General features: G+C 38.1%; 2 protein-coding genes across 8 annotated transcripts in view; one reads left to right on the forward strand and one right to left on the reverse strand.

Moving 5' to 3' along the window:
- Positions 1–1,966: 1,966 nt before the first annotated feature.
- MIOS (meiosis regulator for oocyte development) lies at positions 1,967–14,026 on the reverse strand. The gene is made up of 11 exons (XM_031614442.2): positions 13,885–14,026; positions 11,531–12,897; positions 11,247–11,345; positions 10,045–10,302; positions 9,036–9,205; positions 6,758–6,823; positions 6,021–6,179; positions 5,128–5,280; positions 3,657–3,861; positions 2,451–2,580; positions 1,967–2,187 (listed from the first exon to the last, which is right to left on the reverse strand). Exons 2-11 carry the CDS (start codon positions 12,825–12,827, stop codon positions 2,091–2,093), a joined length of 2,634 nt encoding a protein of 877 aa, XP_031470302.1. The 5' UTR covers positions 12,828–12,897; positions 13,885–14,026; the 3' UTR covers positions 1,967–2,090.
- A 50-nt stretch (positions 14,027–14,076) lies between these two features.
- Positions 14,077–21,240, forward strand: part of COL28A1 (collagen type XXVIII alpha 1 chain) — a 59,540-nt gene continuing 52,376 nt past the window's right edge. Inside the window, exons 1-4 of one of the 7 annotated variants that reach the window (XM_090142753.1) lie at positions 14,093–14,207; positions 18,490–18,614; positions 19,809–19,965; positions 20,499–21,058. In XM_090142753.1, coding sequence (XP_089998879.1) covers positions 19,845–19,965; positions 20,499–21,058 — 681 coding nt within the window. In that variant the 5' untranslated portion in view covers positions 14,093–14,207; positions 18,490–18,614; positions 19,809–19,844. Of the gene's footprint in view, positions 15,440–18,489; positions 18,615–18,693; positions 18,945–19,808; positions 19,966–20,498; positions 21,059–21,240 lie in introns of those variants that run through there. The other 6 variants (XM_090142751.1, XM_090142752.1, XM_090142756.1 and 3 more) reach the window with 6 other exon arrangements.

Below are 21,240 nucleotides of genomic sequence, written 5' to 3' on the forward strand. Positions count from 1 at the left end.
AAAAAAGATGATTAAATACACCTCTTATAAGTTTTTAGAAATAGTGTAATTATTGGTCTGAAAGCTTGAATACCAATTACAACAGCAAAAGTTGGTACTTACACTGGACCAGAATATGTACATATTAACAACCTAAAACATTTCAAAGACATGCTGAACATCAAAGTAGGCAACTTACTTAATGAAATGATAGAAACTGAAACAAACAGGTATAGTCAAGTCAAAAAAAAGTTGAGACTTCTTTTTTACTTTAAAAAATGAGACATTTTTAAGCAGTTAGATTCCTGGACATGGAATTTATCATGAAAATTTACTGATCAATGGTACTACAGAGGAATAAAAATATATCCTTTGCGCTTACAAATCCTCACTTCCATAAAGCAAGTGTTATTGCCTTTGTTTATATAAATAGGGTATCATACATCAAACCCCAGTTTACACTTATTAATGGAAAACATTTTAAAGAGCACTTCAACAGAAACAAAGTGTGCAAAAATACTAGAACGAGAAATAAATATTCCAACAAGAAAAAAAACATTAACTGTTCCATGATAGTCTGACTACAAATATTAAGTACCTCTTAGGTTTTAACTTTATATCTTTGTCAATTAGGCAAGAATTTTAGATCAGAGTCAGAGTAGGTACAGCAGATGTAGTACAGCATTAATCAGAAAATATGACCGGAAATTCCAAATGTACTCATGTACACCCACAGACAATGTTTCTACTTTCTATCTTGTTGCAACTACATTAGAGCACTTAGAACCCGTGATATGTTACAATATATTCTTTTTTAAAGCAACACATTTCACAGTCCTGGCAATATGGTACCAGTTTATTGCTAGCATTCCATTTAGTATTTCAAAGCACGCAAGTAATAAGTAACTCATATACTGTTTCTAATAGTAAATAAACACACACCAAGTAAACTGATGTTATTTTCACATACCTTAAAACAGGTGGGTTTTTTTTCCCCTAATATGAATTTTGTTGCCTACAAAATCAAGGACAACAATACTAATTAGCTCCTAGCACAGTATTAGCAAAATATCATTGACTCTCAAGTTAATAAATATACTTAATTCCAGCTGGTAACTTTTTTTTTTTTTTTTTTTTTACCACTTGCAGTCAATGACATAAAATTGTGCAGTCTTTAGGAGCAGACTGGTGTCCAGCAGTGACCTGAAGCAGGATTTAAATAGGTTCACTTTACACTTCCCAGTCTATTTCAGAAGTGCCAAAAAATCCTGATTATCCAAAAGTCCCAAAAATTCAAAATGCTTGTAGACAAAACTCAATATGTAGTTTAAAACTGAAATATTTACAAGTCTCCAGTCCTTGAGATTTCAGATCTTCACAGTATAATGTTAAAAATAAAACAGTCGTATCAAACTTCTAATAAATTTTCTGCACTCTGCAGGGAAACTGACACACGAGTTTTCAGGGAACTCTTGACTAGGGTAATCTCCCCAGACTCTTTAGCATTATAATTTACATCAGCATGTTAAATAAGCTCTCAAATTGCAAAGGTACTGCTTTACTGTTAACAAAAATTGAGAAAAGAAAGAAATAGGTTTTCCTGTAAAATAAAATTATTCAGAATATAATTAACAGTGACACTCTTGACTTACAAGGAAGTGTTTGCATTCAGAGAAGCGTGATCAGTCAGTGAAAGGACACCACAGCATTGTTCTGCCATCCTGTGAAGATTACTTTCGCCATTTGCTTTGAAGGTTTACTTTCACTGAGCACAAGAGATAAACACTGCTTTATTTGGAAAGCTGATAAACTGATAAAAGGGCCCCCAAAAACATTACCCTGAACAATTTGTTAAAATTCTTTGAATTTCAGCAAAGCCTCCCAAGCCTCTGAACTGCTTAAATCCACTGACTGACGCCCACGTGATATATCCAGAGGCTTATTTCTACATTATCAATTTCTACCATGCACAGTCATACACACATCATTTTACTCATCTGATACCAATTTATTTTTTTCACAGTCAGTAAGTCACAAATGACCTCTGTCTAAAATGTATGCTTGGACTATAATGGACATCCATTAGAGATCCTCACATTTTCAAGGAATATTTACACCTGAACAGTCTCTGCTGGAATAAGATTCCCCGTTGTATCCAGCTGCATACACTTACACGAACAGGCAGACACAGGACACTCAGTATGGTCCCTAGATAGCAATAGCAAAGAAAAGGAAAAAGCAGGTAAGATAAAGCTAACAAATATTTTGCAATCTGTACATTTAAGCATGTGCAGGAACACAACATCTCACAGAAAGTTTTGCAGTATAATAAGCTTAGCCTATGTTGGTTTTTGTTTTGTTTGTTTGTTTTTTAAATACAGACACTTTAATTGCAGTTACAACAAAGGAGACACATCACACTTCATGCAGCATACAGAAGGGAAATGCAAAAGATCTTAACATCAACTTACCTGAACCAACTGAGCATATGCCCAGCATGTCCACCATGCCTACAGTTGTGACACCAAGTAAACCAGTTGTTGAACTGGGCTAACTTCTTGTCTTTGCTAAGATCCACTTTTTCATCTGACTTGGATCCTCCTGTGCAGAAGCAAACCCATCAGAACAGATAAATGAAACATAATGGCTTAAATTTCAGTCTCACTAACACTGTTAAAATGAATTTGGAACTAGGAACTTCAGGTGATGTAGCAACCTGATTCTAAAAGGAATGTCAATGCAATTATTGAAGATATATGAACTGGTGGAGAATCAAGAATTGTATTGCTTGGCTAATGTTTCACACCTTACAGACATGCTAATTTTGCCTATAAAATTTTGCAGACAATCTCTTTCAGTGGTGATTTATGTTTCAGTGATTGATTTATGTTCCAGTGAATTATGCACCTGTTACACTGTACATGGAATGTTCTGCTTCAAAATATGTAAGATTAGCAAAATCTCAGTTATGAATTGGAATAATTCATTAACAAGTCATAACACTGACCAGTGAAAGAATGAGAGATATATAAATAGATGACAACTGTACAGCTGCTCATAGCTCTTTAACAAGACTGACCTAAAAATATGGAAAAAATTAATTTTACTTAGACCTTGTATACTGTTGAGTCCAAAAATTCAGAACCAAGAGATTCTAGGGATAGTACCCCTTAGCTGTTCCAGCAGGACCCATACGTTCTTCCATATTTAGTTACAGAGAGTATATATACACATTACATTTATTTCCTCTTCCAGTTAAGGAGCAATTGATTTACATTGCAAGATTCCTGCAGCCTCCTAACAGTTCATCCCAAGAAAACACATCTCCCAGTTCTTAGAATGTCAAAGCTCATAATAGCAAACACCACAATATCCAAATCTTTTTTTCTGTTTAAGCAATGGAATTCTACTAACAACCTCGCTGGAAAAAATGGCCAGAACAAGGTAGCTGTGCATACAGTCTGACACAAAAAAAAGACATAGGTTTAATCAAAATATTGGATGGGATGTAAATGTGTTCTCTACTACAGTCTCTCTCTCTTTAATTAAAGTATTAATATTTACAGAATGAGTACAAATAGGAGGAAAAAGTACAACAGAAGATTTTCCTTCAGGAATTGCTAATTAGGCTTCTAACGAGGACCCCAGCTGAATAACTTAAAACAAGTATGTTATACCTGGACAACTGGAAACTGGAGTTCCCATATTTATCAAGCAAAGTGCACAGCGAGGAAGTGGCTTACGACAACCAGGGCAGCTGGTAACTTTTGACTTAGTTGGTGAACCACTAACCCCATACTGGCTGAAACCTCGCCCCTGATGAGGAATGGCTGAACAGCTGTAGGAGATTGATTTTCCACAGAAATTGCAACTCACAAACACCTGAAGAGAACAAAAGCCCATTAATTTTTCAGTTTGTTTCAATTTCTGCTATGAGTGAATTTGCTCAAGCTAGCGAAGACTTGATTTACCAGATATTCTGAAGTCTGCGCTGGACATCTTGGCTTATAGACTTGACAGTTCTGAGGAGTAGGCACGAACGATGCCCACGTACTTCAAAAGCACATAAAACCATGCAAAACTGTTACTGCTTGGAGAGGTATCATTTAAGAATGTAAGCTGTTACATGTCAGGTAACTAAAGAAACTAAGTTTACTCAGTCTACAGGCCTCTCCCTCTTTCTACCCAAGTGACTCGCTCTAGAGTCCACAACATGAGGATTTGCCTAATAATCTTTACCTGCATACCTTATGTCACAAGCTGAGGTATAATACAGAGAAAAGCAATACTTTCAGCTCTTCAGGAATTATTTATGTTGCTCATGTAAGGCAGGAGCAGTAAATTCAACTCCTTCTTACTTCAAGCAGTATAGATGGGAGTTCTCTTTAAAAAGTTGTGAAAAATGTGTGACTCAAAAAACAGCCTTCCTTAGAAATCCTTGCGTCCCTAAGGCTTGTAATGCACATATTAGCAGGCATGAGCAAGTAGGAGTTGTGGGCAGAACATTTTGAGTAAAAACAGTACCAGATAATATTTGGATAGGGTGCCATTTTTCAGTTTAGCTTGTGCTCTGAACTGATAAAGAAAATTGCTATTCACTTCAGACTCAAAGGCTTCAAAGGTTCAGTAAACTAAAAGCCAATTTGAACTGGTCCTTGGTTCCTTTTCCTAGTTTCAGCACCATCCTCATCATGATGAAGAACTCACTACGTTAAGTCTCTGATTTTGTTTTTCAACACTGGAAGAAAAAAACCCACAGTTTCACCAGAAAAAGTGTGGAAACATTAGAGATTCTGAAAGATGAGTTTTTGTTAGAGAGAAAGTCCTAGAAAAAAAAAAACACCACCAAATAACGATTGAATAAAATGGCACTTCCTAGATTAGAATTTATGCAAATTTGTTTATTTCCTTACCCCCTACCAAAACAGTTCTGTGAACAATATTTTTAAAAGTGTTAACAAAATAAATGAATAAAAACAACAAATAGAACACAAAACATTGATTTAGAGTATCCTTAATTGAAATCTTTCCTTTCCTTTCTTTTCCTCACAAAAGCCAAGATGCAGCCAGGAATTTTTTTTTTCTATTTAAGTACCACATTGCCTTCCTTTCTGAATTGGTCATACTTCATGTAAGACTCATATTTACCTGAGCTAAAGGTTTTGAACTGGGATCCAGCTTACTTCTGTGGATATCAAATTCTGCACGTTTGTGCCAAAACCTCCAAGCATCTAAAAGATTCCTATAGTTTTCAATCCAGTACTGAACTCTCTCATCTTTAAGTACTTCTGATGGAGAACCCTAAAGAGAAAGTAAAAAATGTCAGACATACACTGAACATGCACAACACAAATTATTCACTTTTTCAAAAGGCTTTACTACTACATAATACAAAATACAAGAAATAACAGCATAATTTAAATAGCCAGAGATGATATTTGGAAATATTTAACACAAGTTTGATAAAAGTTTTCTTCAGTCTGCCTTCCAGGTTGAGAATACTCCTGCTGCTGTTCTCCTAAAAATTTGGATTATACATTTCTGTAGCACATCTGAGTTCATACCATTACTACGGTTACATATGTAGTCAAACACAGCACTGGTAGTATCTCCAACTGTGCCAGTAAGGACCAAGATAAGCTCAAAACAAAAAACGAAACCAACATCCGCCCAAAGACAAAAAAACCCTCCACCTTGCAGCAGTTCTCTAACAAAACTCTGGAAGCAAAAAAGCCTATTTTGAACCTATCAGAAAAGACAGCAGTAGTTCAACTATTCAACTGCTCAACTATTTTTCTTTTCCTTCTTCCCCTTATCTTCACTTTCTCTGACTAAGACAGCTTGAATATATAAGTTTGTAGTTATCACAATAACTACAGATTATTTTAGTTTCAGATGACTGCACAAAACAGACAGGCTATATATTGTCAAAATTTACTACAGAATATACTTTTTAGTTCACAAGAATCAGTGCTATAATGCTAAATAAACTTATATTTAGTTTTCTTATGTAAAGATTCATTTTTGAGAGAGACACTAACCTGTAACATGCAATAGCTTGCTGTCTGGACATCGCCAGTTCTGTCAACATAACTTTCCATCAAGTCCACACCATCTTTTGTCAGCCCTGTCAACAGTATTCCTTCCAAATTCCCAGCATCTTTCATTTCATTCGTCAGCTTCTCAATAAATCTATTCAGCTATAAAAAGAAATTACTTAACTTTTGCTGTTTGTACATCCCCCTGTAATTAATTTAAAGCCTACAGCAAAACTTTTTTTAAAGTTTAAGAAAGTCTTGTGCTAACAGCACACACTGTTTGCTGCATGTTGTACAGGAAAATGTATATGGCTATATCCACTATATACCAAGGATTTAAATACTAATGTACTTTAAATCTCCTGATGCAAATAGCAAAAAGGAGATCACCAGTTTTTCCATACACTTCTGTGAATTTAAAGGAAAACATTCCTACTGTAAAATAAAGACTTTTTTCAAGAGAAGGTAGATGTCTGGAAATAAGTACCAAATACAAATACTGTCCAGTAAAACAATTTAGATAACGTGATATGATTTGTAGAACTAGTAAGTCTAAAACATTATTTACTTTAAAAAAAAAAAATGAGAGATGGAGAAAAATTATACCATAGCTTATATCCTACTGTGAGGAAAGACCAAATCCCTTATGATACACTGCTTCACCCTCCTACCCCAAATTTTCATCCCACTAAATAAACCCCAGCTTAACAGTTTGCTCGAATGTGTTACCATAGGCTTACCTGAGCATCATTGAGGAACTTGCAAGCAAATGCTACTCTGTCTCGTACTGCCACATTATTTTCATACTTAGGAGAGAAAAATGGGAATCACCGTCACATGCCAACTTCCAAGACTTCTAAAAGTCAGATCATTTATCTTATTCTATAGATAATATTATGAATTTGATTATGCACAAACAATGCACCAGAAAAAAGCTAACACCAAATATTAACTGATCTGTTTATACTCAGATATAGGCATCAGACTGAGACAGTGGCTACTGGGAACAATCTGCTTCTGTGGCAGAAAAGCCTGGTACTACACACTGTACGTGCTTCTTGAAACTATACAGTAAACAGAAGGTTACAGTTAGGCTACAGTGTTTGTAGCACACGTAGCCAATAAGTCACAAACGGTAGAACAAGCAAACCTTCCTTCTTCCATATTTATACAAAGCCTAGCCCAACTACTTTATTTTTCCTACAACCACAACTGAAGAAAATAGTAATAATAAAATGACAATACCCAAAACATCAATTTCTCAAAAGTATATTGGCACCCAACATGCAGCATGCAAAATTTACTTGCTGCTTTTTAATCTTTTTGCTATATCAGGCACTGAAGAAAAAAACACCTTGATTACATTCACCCTGATACTTAGCTGTGCCCATATAAAATCATTACTTGACACCCAGAGAACAAGAGCATCCTCTCTTCCTAAGAGAGAATGTTTTCTCCTCTGGGATTCTTACCTTATTCTTATTTAATAGCCTACATATATTTTCTCATCCTTGTCTTCAACATGCATAGACCAATTACTCTTTTACATGTGGGTTAAATCAAGCATATCCATTGTTCTCTAACTAAGGATCAAGTATGTTACTTCTCCAAACCCTCAAAGTATCTCATGATTAAAGATTTAACATGTTCTTTATATCAATTCTAGAAGATACAAAATTGTTTATTATTTCATCACTCCAAAAATATTTTAACAATTAAACAAGAAAAAAACAAATACAATTCAGTGCAAAGACAGCATCATAAAAACTTCTCTGCATCTACTGTTTCCTGCATTTCTCTTATTAGAATAGAACAGTTCATAGAATGGCCTGGGATGAAAAGGACCTCAAAAATTATCCAGTTTCAACCCCCCTGCTGCTACATGCATGGTCACCAACCACCAGACCAGGCTGCCCAGAGCCACATCCAGCCTGGTCTTGAATGCCTCCAGAGAAGAGGCATCCACAACCTCCTTGGGCAACCAGCGCGTCACCACCCTCTGAGTGAAAAACTTCCTCCTAATATCTAACCTAAACCTCCTCTGTCTCAGTTTGAAACCATTTCCCCTTGTCCTATCACTATCCACACTTGTGAACAGTCATAAACCCCTCCCATTTATACACTCCTTTCAAGTACTGGAAGGCCACAATGAGGTTTCCCTGAAGCCTTCTCTTCTCCAAGCTAAATAAGCCCAGTTCTTTCAACCTTTTTTCTTTTGGAAGGGACCTACAAAGATCACTCAGTCCATCTACGTTGGGCTAATCAATAGTTAAAGCATGTTATTAAAGGTACTGCCCAAATGCTTCATGAGAACCAACAGGTGTGTGGCACCAACCATCTCACTAAGAAGACTGCTCCAGTGTTTGACCACCCTCACAGGGACAAAGTTTCTCCTGTGCCATTCCTGAACATTCTGTCATCAGTTCCCAGGAGCACAGTCCAGCACCTTCCCCTCCTCAGGGAGCTGCAGAGAGCTCTTGGACATCTCTTGGACTCCTCTTCTCCAGCCTGAACAATCCAGGTGCCTTCAGCCTCCCCTCACAGGATAGACCTTACAGCTCTGTTCCCAGAATTGGTGTCTTCCCTGGACCTACTTTCAGGGACCTTAACATCATTGTCATATTGTGTAGCCCAGAAATGCATACAATATTCAAGGTGAAGCTGTACTAATGCTGTATGCAGTGGGATAATCACCACTTTTGACCAGTTGGCTGTTCTGTGCTTAATGCCACTCAAAATACAGTTTTCTCCTTGGCTGCCAGGGCACACTACTGGCTTGTACTGAACTGCTGTCACCAGTACCCCCAAGTCCTTTCCTGCAGAGCTCCTCTCCAGCCACTCATCCCCCAGTTTCTGTTTTTACCCAGCACTGCTCCATCCCAGGTGCAGACCTGGCATTTTCCTTTGTTAAGGTCCTTGCCATTGCTGATGGCCCATGGAGTTTGCAACACTTGACTGACATCCACATGTTTATACGCATAACTATTATTTAAAGAAATTTAACATAAATTTACTCACCAAAACACCATCATATGAACCAGACTCACTTGTCAGAAAAGCAAACATAGCACACAGGTAGGGATTGTTCAACTGCAGTCTTAGAGTACTGCACATTTCTCTCCAAAGTGAGTTCTTCTCATCCGTATAGCCTGACAGAGCCATTGCTACTACATTAAGGTTCAGATCACCTGGTTTAATGGAAAAAATGAAAGAATATTTAAGTTCAGGATTTAAACAAACAAAAAAAAAAAAAGGACATACAAGCGCTTGAAGTTAATACATTTCCTAAAATCATTATGTTTATTTCATCTAAATACTGTCAGAAAATGTTTCCTTTTTCCTAATTCAAACAAAGCCAGACCCTGTTCTGAACCTTCTCCCCACCCAAAAAATGCAGACACCTCCCCCAGCCTCCAAAAATATTAAAAACAGAAGAACCTTTAACAGTTCTCTTCATTTCATACCAATACACTTTGGTGCCAAGTCACTATTTTAAATTTAATAAGAGAACATAAGATGCAAATCAGAGTCCCAGGAGGAAATAAAACTAGCTCTAAAATCATTAAATTGAATCATTAAATTCTCCATACATTGTCACTTTCCCAAACAATATTTCAGAACAAATTTCTTCTGTAAACTTTGCATATTTTATTTCAGTTATTCCAGCCACTGCACTGGCAGAAAGCTGCATATAGCCCAACTGAAGCAGACCTGACATATGACCCACCTGCAATTACATTAAAAGAAAAAAATCCCACCACTTTTGAGTGGGTTACTTTTGAGCTTAATACTTTCTGTGGTATGTATCAGTATTTGCAACGTTTTAATCATATAGTATAGCATAGTACAGTCTGAGGAGCAAAGAGGTAATAGGATCTGACTCTGATGCTCTAATACAGCCAATTCAAGTAAGCACTGTAAAAGACAGCAGGCATATTTCCCACACCACCTTCCAAAATCCTGTTTACATAAGCATCTACTCAGGTGATGTACCTCCAAAAGAAAAGACACAAAACACAATACAAACCTTTTCCTGAGGAAGCACCTTTATTTAGAATTTGTATTGCCCGCCGTATGTCCAAATTGAATAGTGCTACAGCAGCAGCTCGCTCCCAGTCTCCTTCCTGTTCCAATGAATTTAAAAAAGGTTCCACATCTAAGTCTGTTCCCTTCTTTATCCACCCACAGAGCTGCAAAGCCAAGGATCTCTCCTCGCTCAGATACTGAATAATATCTGCCTGTCTATCAGATCCACTCCTGCTGTGCCTGAGGTTCTCTGTTGTTCCTAAAATGGGAACAGTACGTTAAATTATGCTTAAACCACAATCTAAATTGCAACTGCAACACTTTGATTTCAATCATAAAACAGAACATAAAAGCCAAGTATCCTACTTTACTACTAAATTAACATCAATAATAACTACATGGTAAGGAGCAGCAGACAGCTGCTTTATTCTGATCTCCTAAAAGTCACACATCTAAACTGACACTTACTCCCTAAGTCTGTCTTTCCTTCCTCTTCATCCTAAGATTGTGTAGGTTCCTGTTACCAAGACAGGACTGATCAGTGCGTTCAACTTGAAAATACAGTTCAGCACCTGCTCTACCAGTTCTCCTCAGCAAGCATCAATGCGCAAGAAACATTCCCAACACGCAAGAGTTGCTTTTGTTGGTTTTTTTTTTCCCCACATCGAGCAGATCAAATATTAATAACACACTTAATGAATAGACAGGAAAAGATTCAAGTAAGAATCTCCTAAAAAGTAACTCAGCTTAAGAGGCGTAATGTGATACACAATGAACGACTGCCACTTCAAAATAAGGTAGCTTCTTTAAACATACAAGTGTACTTTGGCTACAGTAAAGTCAGCTTTCTAGAACCATACCCCCATGTAGAACTTTGAAAAATACAACAAATAGTTATGCAGGGAGCAAGACTTTTTGGTGTCACAGTCAACAGCTAAACATTTGAAACAGTTCAGTTGAAGTTCTGCCTCTGAGGTTATTTTGTTCTACTGATGATCTTCAAAGAAAACAAACAATTCAGGAAATCACTGTAATATAAATTGTTCACTTACATTTCTGTACTTACAATATATAGTAAAACACAGATTGATACCCTTTATGTATTTCTGCAGCCTCCTTCAACAATTTTTAAAGATAAACCCATGAGTGCTTCATTTTGTAAATATACTGAAATATAACTTATCAAAGTTAGAACATTCTTACCCAAAGATGACTTCACAATTGACTTAATGCCAGCATAAACTAGGGGACCTTTGTTTCCTGTAAGTTTTTGATCCATATCTTCAGTATACTGCTTCATAAGTATTTACATGTATAGGAAGCTTAATTTTTTCCAAAGAATTTGAAAAAACACTTCTTCAAAGTTAAAACTTATTTTACAGGACACTGCATTGTATTTAGACTTTCACACATTTCATACAACTGGTTTTTGCTTAAAGGGGTGCATTATGTCTTTAAAATATAAACCACAGTAAAATAAAGGATATAGTGCAGAGTGTACCAAAGTGATTTCAGCTGAGGATCTTCATTTCCAGCTAGGAGGTGATTTCTCCAAACTTGTTCAGTATCAAGACCATACCTTGATAAAGCTCGGAGCCGCATTTTAGTCGCTATATCCTTTTCCAAGGAGCTGGCCTTTCCTTCTTCTGTACACTCATATAAATGTCGCCCACAAGCCCACATTAAGGATGTCACTGGACTCCATGCAAGAGAAATTCTCTCAAACACCGTGAAGTCAGACATAGTTCTATTGGGAGTCACTACCACCATTCGATTTTGACTTGTAGGATGCCAGGCAAATGAGGCAATGTAGTTTTCACATGGTTGGACGCTTCTTTCAATTATTGTAGGCTCAGTTTCATCTCCAATTGGAGTGGGAGTATGCTGCATGTCATACAGCCTAATGATATTACTATCCCTTGTTAAAGTAGCTAACAGTCCTGTTCTTGTTGGACACCATGCGACTTTTGTTAAAGGTTTTGGTTGCTCTGTCAAGGTCAGAACAGGCTTTTCAAACTTTCTTAAATCCCATATGGCAACTTGGCCTTCATAGAAGGAAGCTACACGATCATGGAAATACGGATCAACAGTCACTCCTTGGACAGCCTTGGTATTTACAAATATTTTTTGGCTTGTATTCCTCAGATCAAAGATAGCCAGATTGCGATGCATTCCAGCTAAAAGAAGCTTCTGATCCCGTGGAAGCCAACAAAGGGAGAGACAAGCATCGTTCTGCCCTAACTCATAAAGTGGCTTTGTTACCACTAGTCCAGCTTCCGGATCTCCTGTTGAAAGTCTCACTTTCTCTGTAGCAACTGCAGTCTCTGGAGCATATTTGCTACTGATATCCCAGATCAATACTGAAAAGTCAGCCCGGTGTTTATCTAATCCAGCAGCAAGCCAGTTACTATCTAGTGGGTTCCATGCTAAAGTGTTGCACTGTCGCGCGTGCTTGGGAACAAACTCTTTCCCTATCAAATCTTTAGATTTTGAGTTGTGATCTTGACCAAGGCTCGTAAGAACCACTCGACCATTGGCCTGTCCAACAGCAAGAAGACATTCAGGATCATACTTGGGATACCAAGCCACACATTTCATATACGGTGTATCTGAATTTATTGACAATAGTGTGGCAGTAGTTTCTTCTGATAAACGCAAGGACCCTGCCTTGAGTTCTGAACTTACAGCTGATTCAATGTGATAAAGGCTCAATTCTGAGTCACACACAACAAAACGGTCGACGTGGTGCGGAGCCCAAAGAATATCAGGTTTGGAGCCACTCATGTTTAGGGTGAGTTCACAAACAACTTAAACTCTTGTAGGAAGATTCTGGTGACATCCATTCATACGAAAACTGTTGAGAAAATCAGGAATGTTATCAAAAGCCAAATTCCTTTTTCATCTCAGATCATCATTAAAAAAAAAAAAAATCAAGAATATTGTTCTGCATTACTTTCAGCTAAAGTTTATTGTGTGCACACATTTAAAGCCAAAACCTTAAGCATTTCTCACATTAAACCACTTTTCCCATGACATCCCTGTTTTTGCTAAGATACACTAACTAAGGCAGAAACCACACAGCCATCTACAAACAAACAGCAATGTGTTCACAACCTCCAGCAATACCGGTATTGCTTATTATGGAAGAGAGCATTAACGAAAACATGATACAGCGTGATGTGTGGGTGTGCTGCCAGGAAAGGGCAACTCCCTAAAACATACAGTAGAAAACGTCTCTGCCTAATTGAAATACACTAATTCACAGATATTAGAGTCTGTCTGCCTCGTTTAAAGTTCTATCTATAACCTACAAAGGCTTACCCTATTTGAAGATTTCTATAACTATAAAGCTTTACACGCATCATCTCCTTCTGCTGTTCCCAGTTCCACCTTCTGCCCCACTGTCACTAGGTCTTTGCACGTGGCCTAGCAGCACATAAACCCACGTTGTTGTCAGTTCCAGTGATACCTGCAGGAGCCCCACGGCCAGAATCCTTACACACTCCTACGTACAAAGGAAACGACCTTGCGATTCCTACAAGTTTTTCTTACGGCCGGGAAAAGGAAAAGATTGACCGTATTGGGAAAGGGCAGAAGGAAGCATCAGCTGCCGCCTCCGGGCCTCCTTTCCACACCCGCTGTCCGCTCCCAGCGCTCCCCTCCTCCCGCCTCAGCCCAGCCGCTACCCGGTGCGGAGCCCGGCCCGCCTCACCGCTGCCCCGCTCTGCGGGAACGAGGAAGCCGCCGAGGCCCGCAGAGACATCGCGGCAGCAGGGCCAGCCCGAAGCAAGAGTAGCAGCTAACCCCCACCCGCCCCCGGGCGCGACGGCCGCTCACCCACCCGCGAACGCTGCGACACCGCCGTGGACGCGACCCGCGGCCAGCCGGAGCCTTCGGCCGCGGGGACGAGAGACGGCAGAGCTCCGCTTCCGGCTGCGGGGCGGCGGCGAAGGGATAACAACCGCACTTCCGGCGCGCGATGAGCGCCGTTCCGCACAGCTTTTTCCGGTGGTCGGGAGCACGCTCTCACTTCCGGGTTGGGAGTGTTCTGGTGATTGGTGTGGTGACGCCGCGCAGCGGCTCCACAGCGCCCCGCCCCTTGTGGCGGTGGGTTCGCTACGCGCCTCCAGCTGTGTTTTCTGAGTATCTCATTAACAGCAACGTGTGAGTAAATCCTGTCCAACCCCACAGAGCACGCGTCCTAAAATGTGGAGCGTCTCTGGGCTCCATCTCGTGGTCGTTGGATGAAGGCTAGTAGTGATCCTCACTGTCAACTTGTAACTTTTAAGGGGAGGTAAACCGAACTGTGTTGTGCTGAGCTGAGGCATCTGTTTTGATGTCTTATCTTTCTGCTTTCTTGTATTTACTTGACACCGAGTTCCTTCAGCTGCCACATTCTTGGTCTTGAGCTTTCATTTACACAAGCATTTTGTCCTTCAGTTTATATCCACTCAAGTTATGTGAAAAAGCTGTTCATTGTTCCCAGTCAACACCAAGCTGTGTGGTACAGCTGAGGTGCCCGACAGATGGGATGCCATTCAGAGGCCTAAACAGGCTGAGCAGCAGGCCCAGGTGAACATCATGAGGTTCATCAAATCCCAGTGCAAGTCTTACACCTGCGTTGTGGCAACCTGCACTATCAGTACAATCTGTGGGATGTTAGGATAGAGCAAAGCCCTACTGAAATTAAAAGGGATGGCAGTGGGATATGAGCCAGCAGTGTGCCCTTGGAGCTGTGAAAGTTAAAATTGCGGGTTTTTTTTTTGCCTACCTCATAAACCAGCTAGGGTTCTCTTAGGCAAAGAGATGAGCAGATAGTGAGAGGCTCAGCTGTCAAGATTAGGGAAATGGATGGGGCAAACATGATAAGCAGGAGGTAGTAAGTTAGGAGGCAAGAATAAGAGAGAAGTCCAAGGCTGATGGGATCAGGCTGTAAATGCAATAGCTACTCAAGCGCTGGGTAGATTGTGAACCTGGAGTACTCAATCAACAAGGACATGGGAGGAATTCTAGGTGGCAGTCGATCAGGGGATATAGGGCTGTGATTTTCTTTTTTTTGGTTGTGTGCTTCTGCTTGCTGGATGCCTGCTATTGTAATCACAAATTAAAACTTCTTCACAAGAGATCCGGTCTCTGAAAAATCATTTGAGTTATTTCTCACAGTCTGGAGGCTCCTGGAGGAGCCATCAACTTTCAGGTGTCTCTGGCTACCATGGATAGGAGAGGTGCACCCTGCTGAGTTTAGCAGACCTGTCAGGGGCAGTGGGGTACCTCCCCAGAATGACTAACAAGAGGCCGAGACTGTTTAGAGATAGACCAAGAAAGATTGAAGAAGGGGAGAAGGTACAGGCACAAAAATTGATACATAGGGCTGCTTACTTCAAGTATGGACCAAGGTAAGAGAATTTTGGCCAAAATACTGGTCTGACAAAGATTGGGTATGTCAGACTTTGAATTCGTATGTAAACAATAAGACTCCTTTCTCTGAAACAGAATCTGAATTCGTTTCTCTAACTTCTCTCTTTCCAAGACATTTTCCGCATTCCAGTTGGAGTTGTTTGTGACAGGATTACATTATTCAAGGGATTACAGTTTGGACATAAAGAATTGCATGTGAACTAAAGCCTGTACATCCTTATTTTACCTTCTTTCTCCTTCTTAAGCCATGTACCTTCCAAAGTATACTTCTCCAAAATATGAACAGTGAAGAATTTCTTTTTAAAATAATACTTTTAACCTCAAAAACCCCCACCCACAATAGTGCTCTCTTAATTGTTTTTATATTTTCAGAGAGAGCCTCGCTCTCCTGGTCTTCATGGTCCTCTTGGACTCCCCACCGCAGGAAATCATGAGCCTAAGGAACTGGTTGCAGTATGTTTCTATCTGAATCTTTCAAACTACGATTTTAATAAGCATGCTCATTTTCTAAAGCATCAAATTCAATTTCCTAAGTTTTAAAACTAAAACTGATGTGATTCATAAATATTTGTATTTGCACAAAATGGCATTCCAAGCTAAATTATGATTTCAGCTGTTGACTTAGCTACTGAGCTGAAGTTTAAAAAGGGCCAAGTTCCATTTTTGGAAGTAGAAATCACATCCTGCATGAAAACACAGCACCTTTTTCTGTAATAGTGGTCGTCTTTAGAACTTAGTAATGGTTTTGATAAATAAAGCAGGCTAAAATTTATGGAAAAAATAAGAGTAATTCAATTAGATGAGTATATCGTATATCAAAGGCAACATTGGCAGCCTGTATTTTTGTGCTTATTTCACTTCCTATTCATTCTTCAGTGATCCACTTCCTTTGGTACTGTTGAAGTCAGACATACTGACTTGTTCCCATCTGTTTTCAGTAACCTCCTATAGTTTCCATTTACAACAAAGATGAGATCGCTGTGTGTTCTTAACATTTTTTTTCACAGTAAAGTATAAGAAATCCGTTTAGTTATTACTTGCAATAATTGCATTATATAACTTTGATTTTAAGAGGAAGCTCTCTAGGTATGAGGGAATGAGGAGCTTAAATATCTGACAACTTACTCATTTTTTGAGACCTCATAATAGTGTAAGCACACTATTGAATTACAGTGTAATCGGTAAGGACGCATGTTGCCTTTTACCTGGTGGCCATGAGAATGTGAGCAGGGAGAGGTGATAGAAAGTCGAGTCGCTGCAAATGTTGATATTGGAGCATTACACAGAGAACATAAATGAATAGGTTTCTTTAATGCTGTAATTTGAAGAACGATTCGTTCGCGTGTATTCCAGAGTGTCACAATTAGATTGTCATTTGAATTCTCTTAAAACTCCAAAGTCTGAAGGAAGTCCTTCAGTAGGTTGTATTAATTTGCTGATACATGCATTGGCCGCTTTGAGCAACCATGACTTTGTAGGGCACAGATCATCAGGTCCTGAGGCTCCCTGTCTGGGTATCTAAAAGAAGAATATTTGAAATCAGTATTTAGTTTCTCAGGATCAGACAGGCACGAAGGAGTGCAATCAGTTATTCCAAGAGATATTTTCTCTCATGAAGCCCAGCATCTCAGTCTTTTACTATCTTAGTCTTTAGCTTTCACTTTCTATTACAAAAGAATGTGTGTTATACTCTTATACTACTACTCTTATACTGTCAACTTATGTTATTTTATACATATGGCTCTTATGTTCTACAGTAGTTTTGTTTGCTAATTGTGTTCTGATTAAAGGCTGAATAAGATGCCCAAACTTATCGCAGTGCATAATCACGTAGGTACAGCAGAGGGCAGAATTTAGACAGCATAAATAATTTCTCTTTGTTTTATATGTTACACATATTTAATTTAACTCAGCAGCTAAATGATCATTTGCTTGTTATATTGCAGTCTTATTTTTGAAGACTGTATGTTACATAAAGCATGAATAAGAATGTCACTGAATTAATATACCTCAGGCATTAGGAAAGCTGTTTTGTAAAAACTGCTTCAAGTGTGTACTTCAAATTGCATCAGTCAGCTGTGTTTCCTAACAGAATAAAAAATCTACAATATATTCTAGGGAATGTTGTCATCCTTACTGTGTGAAGGACATGCTGGGAGGGGAAAAAAAAAAAAAGAAAATTTAGGGCATTCAAATCTGGTTAATATCATTGATCAAGCAGAACCAAAACATGTTTTGACATATTATATTCTTGTACTATACAGTAGTCACTTTCTTTCTTGGTTTTGTAGATCTGTATCATATTCACATTCAGTTGTGGCTATCCAAGTGAAAGAGTTGTCACCTTCTTTGTTGATGTCTCCCTTCATCCAGAAGATCTCTCATCTTTGTCACCTGTTTCTGCTTCTTTATTGTGCCGTTTGAGTTGCTGTGACTCAAATATCAGACAGTATCCACATCCTCTCAGATCATGAACGATAATGTAAAGTTTATCGACCAAAGTCTTATTATCCCCTATTTCAATCTGGTGGGGTTATCTGCCCTGCTAAGGGAGCTCTGAGAGGTGGAGTGTGAAAGGTCAGTAGCTGCAGTGGATACAGTGAGCTGATGTGGCACACTAGGGATTACGTGCCTATGCTTTCAAAGAGGTTAAAGCTGTTTTGTGTGAAAGTTATGCCCAAAGGGATTTAGAACTTGTCATCTGTATATTCATTTGCCAATTTAAAATGTACAAGGGCAGTTCTATAAGTAATACCTCCTGTTTTGGCCTCTTAGACATTTAAATACATTCATATTGCAGAATTTGAAGGTAATCTGAATTTTCAAATTCTCTGGAATTTATTACTTCTTTACCTCCCTGATCACAACTATTTTCTTTCAAGAAGAATATAATATTGTATCCAGATTTATATGTGCCTTGCAAGTTGTTTGTGAAACAATGAAACAGATGCTAGTTTTCTTTGGGTTGTACATCCTCTTTACTCCCAGACATTCAATTCAGTCCTCCCAATATTTCTGTTTATTGCAGTGCACCCAGGTTCTCCTCTTCAAGCTTAAGCTCAGGCTGTAAGGGATGCTATGCTAATGTCACATCTCTTGTGTAGCCACTGCTGCTTGGAGAAGCTGAAGAAGTGTGGGTGACAAGGTCAAAAGGTAAAGATGTAAATTGCTTAGGAGCAAGTGTTTTAGTGTGAAAGTTCAGCTGTGTAAAAAGGGAAAGTACTCGTGCTCCTGGGCTGCCTCTGTCCCTTTAACAGAGTGGCTTGGTCTCCCACTCAGCGCTGGCAAAATGCCTGACCGTTTTCATTTAAATTTTGGCCAACTGACCAGGAATAATGGACCATAAAAGACCTTGAGGCAAGAGTGGATAGACTATTTATTTGCAGTTTTCTTTGTTTTTCCATACTGTGTAAACCTATTGGACATTTTTTCTATGCTGACAGCTCATTCAGTCCCCAATTTGCTCTTTGAATACCTTTGAAGGTAAGAGACTTTTGTACCTTTAGAGAATGACATTGATAGATTCTGTAGATGTAACTGCTTGATGGAGTTGGAGATAGTGTTTAGGAAGGATAGTTAAATTTGAGATATTATTGGTTACCATTATTAGTGGTATTTCAAATTACTGTGAATTAAAGGCTTTTAAAAAATAATTTTTAATGGAGTACATTTTTTGCTAGAAATATGTTAAGTCACTGATTTAAATATTGCAATATTCTCTTTATTAGTGTAGATTGTCATAATAGACTACTGTCTATTGCACATGTACATTATTATAACAGAACATTAATGATGCACTCGTACTGAATTTCACTGCTAAGCCATTGTTTTTTTATAAGAAGTTGTTCATGCTAATTCTCCAGCTCTGGGTAATATATTTGTATCCTAAAGCACTTAGATCTATTTATTCCTAACAATTAAGAATTTCTAGGAATTATTTATATTTTTATTTTCTGTAATATCTCTGCTATTTTAATACAAATATATATAATAGCAAAATCTGTTGAGAGCAACATTAATTAATGGCAATTTCTTTTACCTTACTTTGTTGTATGTTCAACTGAAAGTTAAAGATAGCACTGATGTTTTTAAAACTGAAAAGTGGGCACTGTGTTCTATCCATAAATCTTCTCTAATAGAACACATTCTAATATAAATGGGAGCTCCAGTTGGCACTGCACTGCCTGCTACGCTTAAACCACCTACATGATTACTTTTTATAACTTTTTAATAAGTTGCCTCTAGAATTGTGCTTCCCACAAACGTGTATTCTATCTGTAAACATGTGTGTTTATTTATTTGTATTTATTCACGAAGTGTTTGCAGATTATTTTTTTCTTTTAACAGGAAGCAAAAGTCATCTAATTTGGGATAAATGTCATTATGAGGAAAAAACATTCTTTCTTTTGCTTTCTACTTCTGGCTGTGGCAACAAACCAGATAGCAGATGGAAAAGAAAAAAAGAAAGGAAAAAAGTCTTATTCTGTTGTGCAAAGTGATGAAGGTAAAACCATTTTCCTAAATATCTGAGTTGACCATACTGCATATGTCCTCATGTTTAAGAATAAATATGAATGCATTTATAAATGTAATTTATTTTGATTATTGATAACCAAAAATACTGAGTTGTATCCTGCATTTTCTTGGCTAGGCATTACAATTTGCCCTATTATTTCAATTGACACACGTTTCTCTTTTAAATGATAAGGTGCCTATTTTTCATTTTGAAATTGCATGTGGAAAATTTGTAATTTGTGTGCGAAACTAATTAAAATTCTGAACCAATTCCATTAAGAACTTAATTTGAAAGTGTTTCTAGATTGTCTTTAATAATTCTGACATAAATTAAAGTAAATTAAATTTAATTACTTGACTTTAATAGAATTTATTGACATTTACAATGAAATTCTCTTCAGAACAATACTGAAAAGAAGAGGAATTTGGGGGGAAATGGTTTGAAGATTGGGACTGTTGCAGAGAGTCTGTAATACAGGTGTGCCCATCATTCATAGATTTAACTTTCTTTTTTCACTGCAGGTGATTTGTGTCTTGTTGACATAGTCTTTATTGTGGACAGTTCAGAAAGTGCCAAAAATCAGTTGTTTGGTTTACAGAAGAATTTTGTTTTAAGCTTAACTGACAACATTTTCCAGATGAAGCCAGTTAAGTCTCAGAATTACAACGTCAAACTAGCAGGCATGCAGTTCAGCAGCACAGTCAGCATTGATCATCCTTTTATAGCATGGAAAAATGTGCAGAATTTTAAAGAGAAAATCAGGGCTCTGGTCTACATTGGCCAAGGGACCTACTCTTATTATGCAATTTCCAACACCACTCAGCTGTTCAAAACTGAAGGTCGTGAGAGAAGTATAAAAGTGGCTTTTCTGATGACTGATGGTGTGGATCATCCAAACAGCCCTAGTGTCCAGGGTATAGCCACTGCAGCAAGGAGTCTTGGAATACACTTTTTTACCATCGGCCTTTCCAAGAAAAATGTTAAGGAAGAAAAATTGCGCTTGATATCTGGTGATTCATCCTTTAAACATGTCTTATGCCTGGATGACGAGAACCTGATAGTTGATGTAGCATTGGAATTGGTAAGTAATGCTGATGTAATATGGTTCTACATCTATCCATGGCGAATTTCCTTTAACTTTGTCAGGTTAATCCTGAAAGCAGTGCAGAGATTTGCAGTCAAGTACAAAAGACACTTCTAAAATATTTCTCCTGTTACAAGTATATATTTTGCCCCTATGAATTTACATATTTACAAAACAAA

Source organism: Phasianus colchicus, chromosome 6 (assembly GCF_987193195.1).
Source record: "Phasianus colchicus chromosome 6, bPhaCol1.hap1.1, whole genome shotgun sequence".
Lineage (NCBI taxonomy): Eukaryota > Metazoa > Chordata > Aves > Galliformes > Phasianidae > Phasianus > Phasianus colchicus.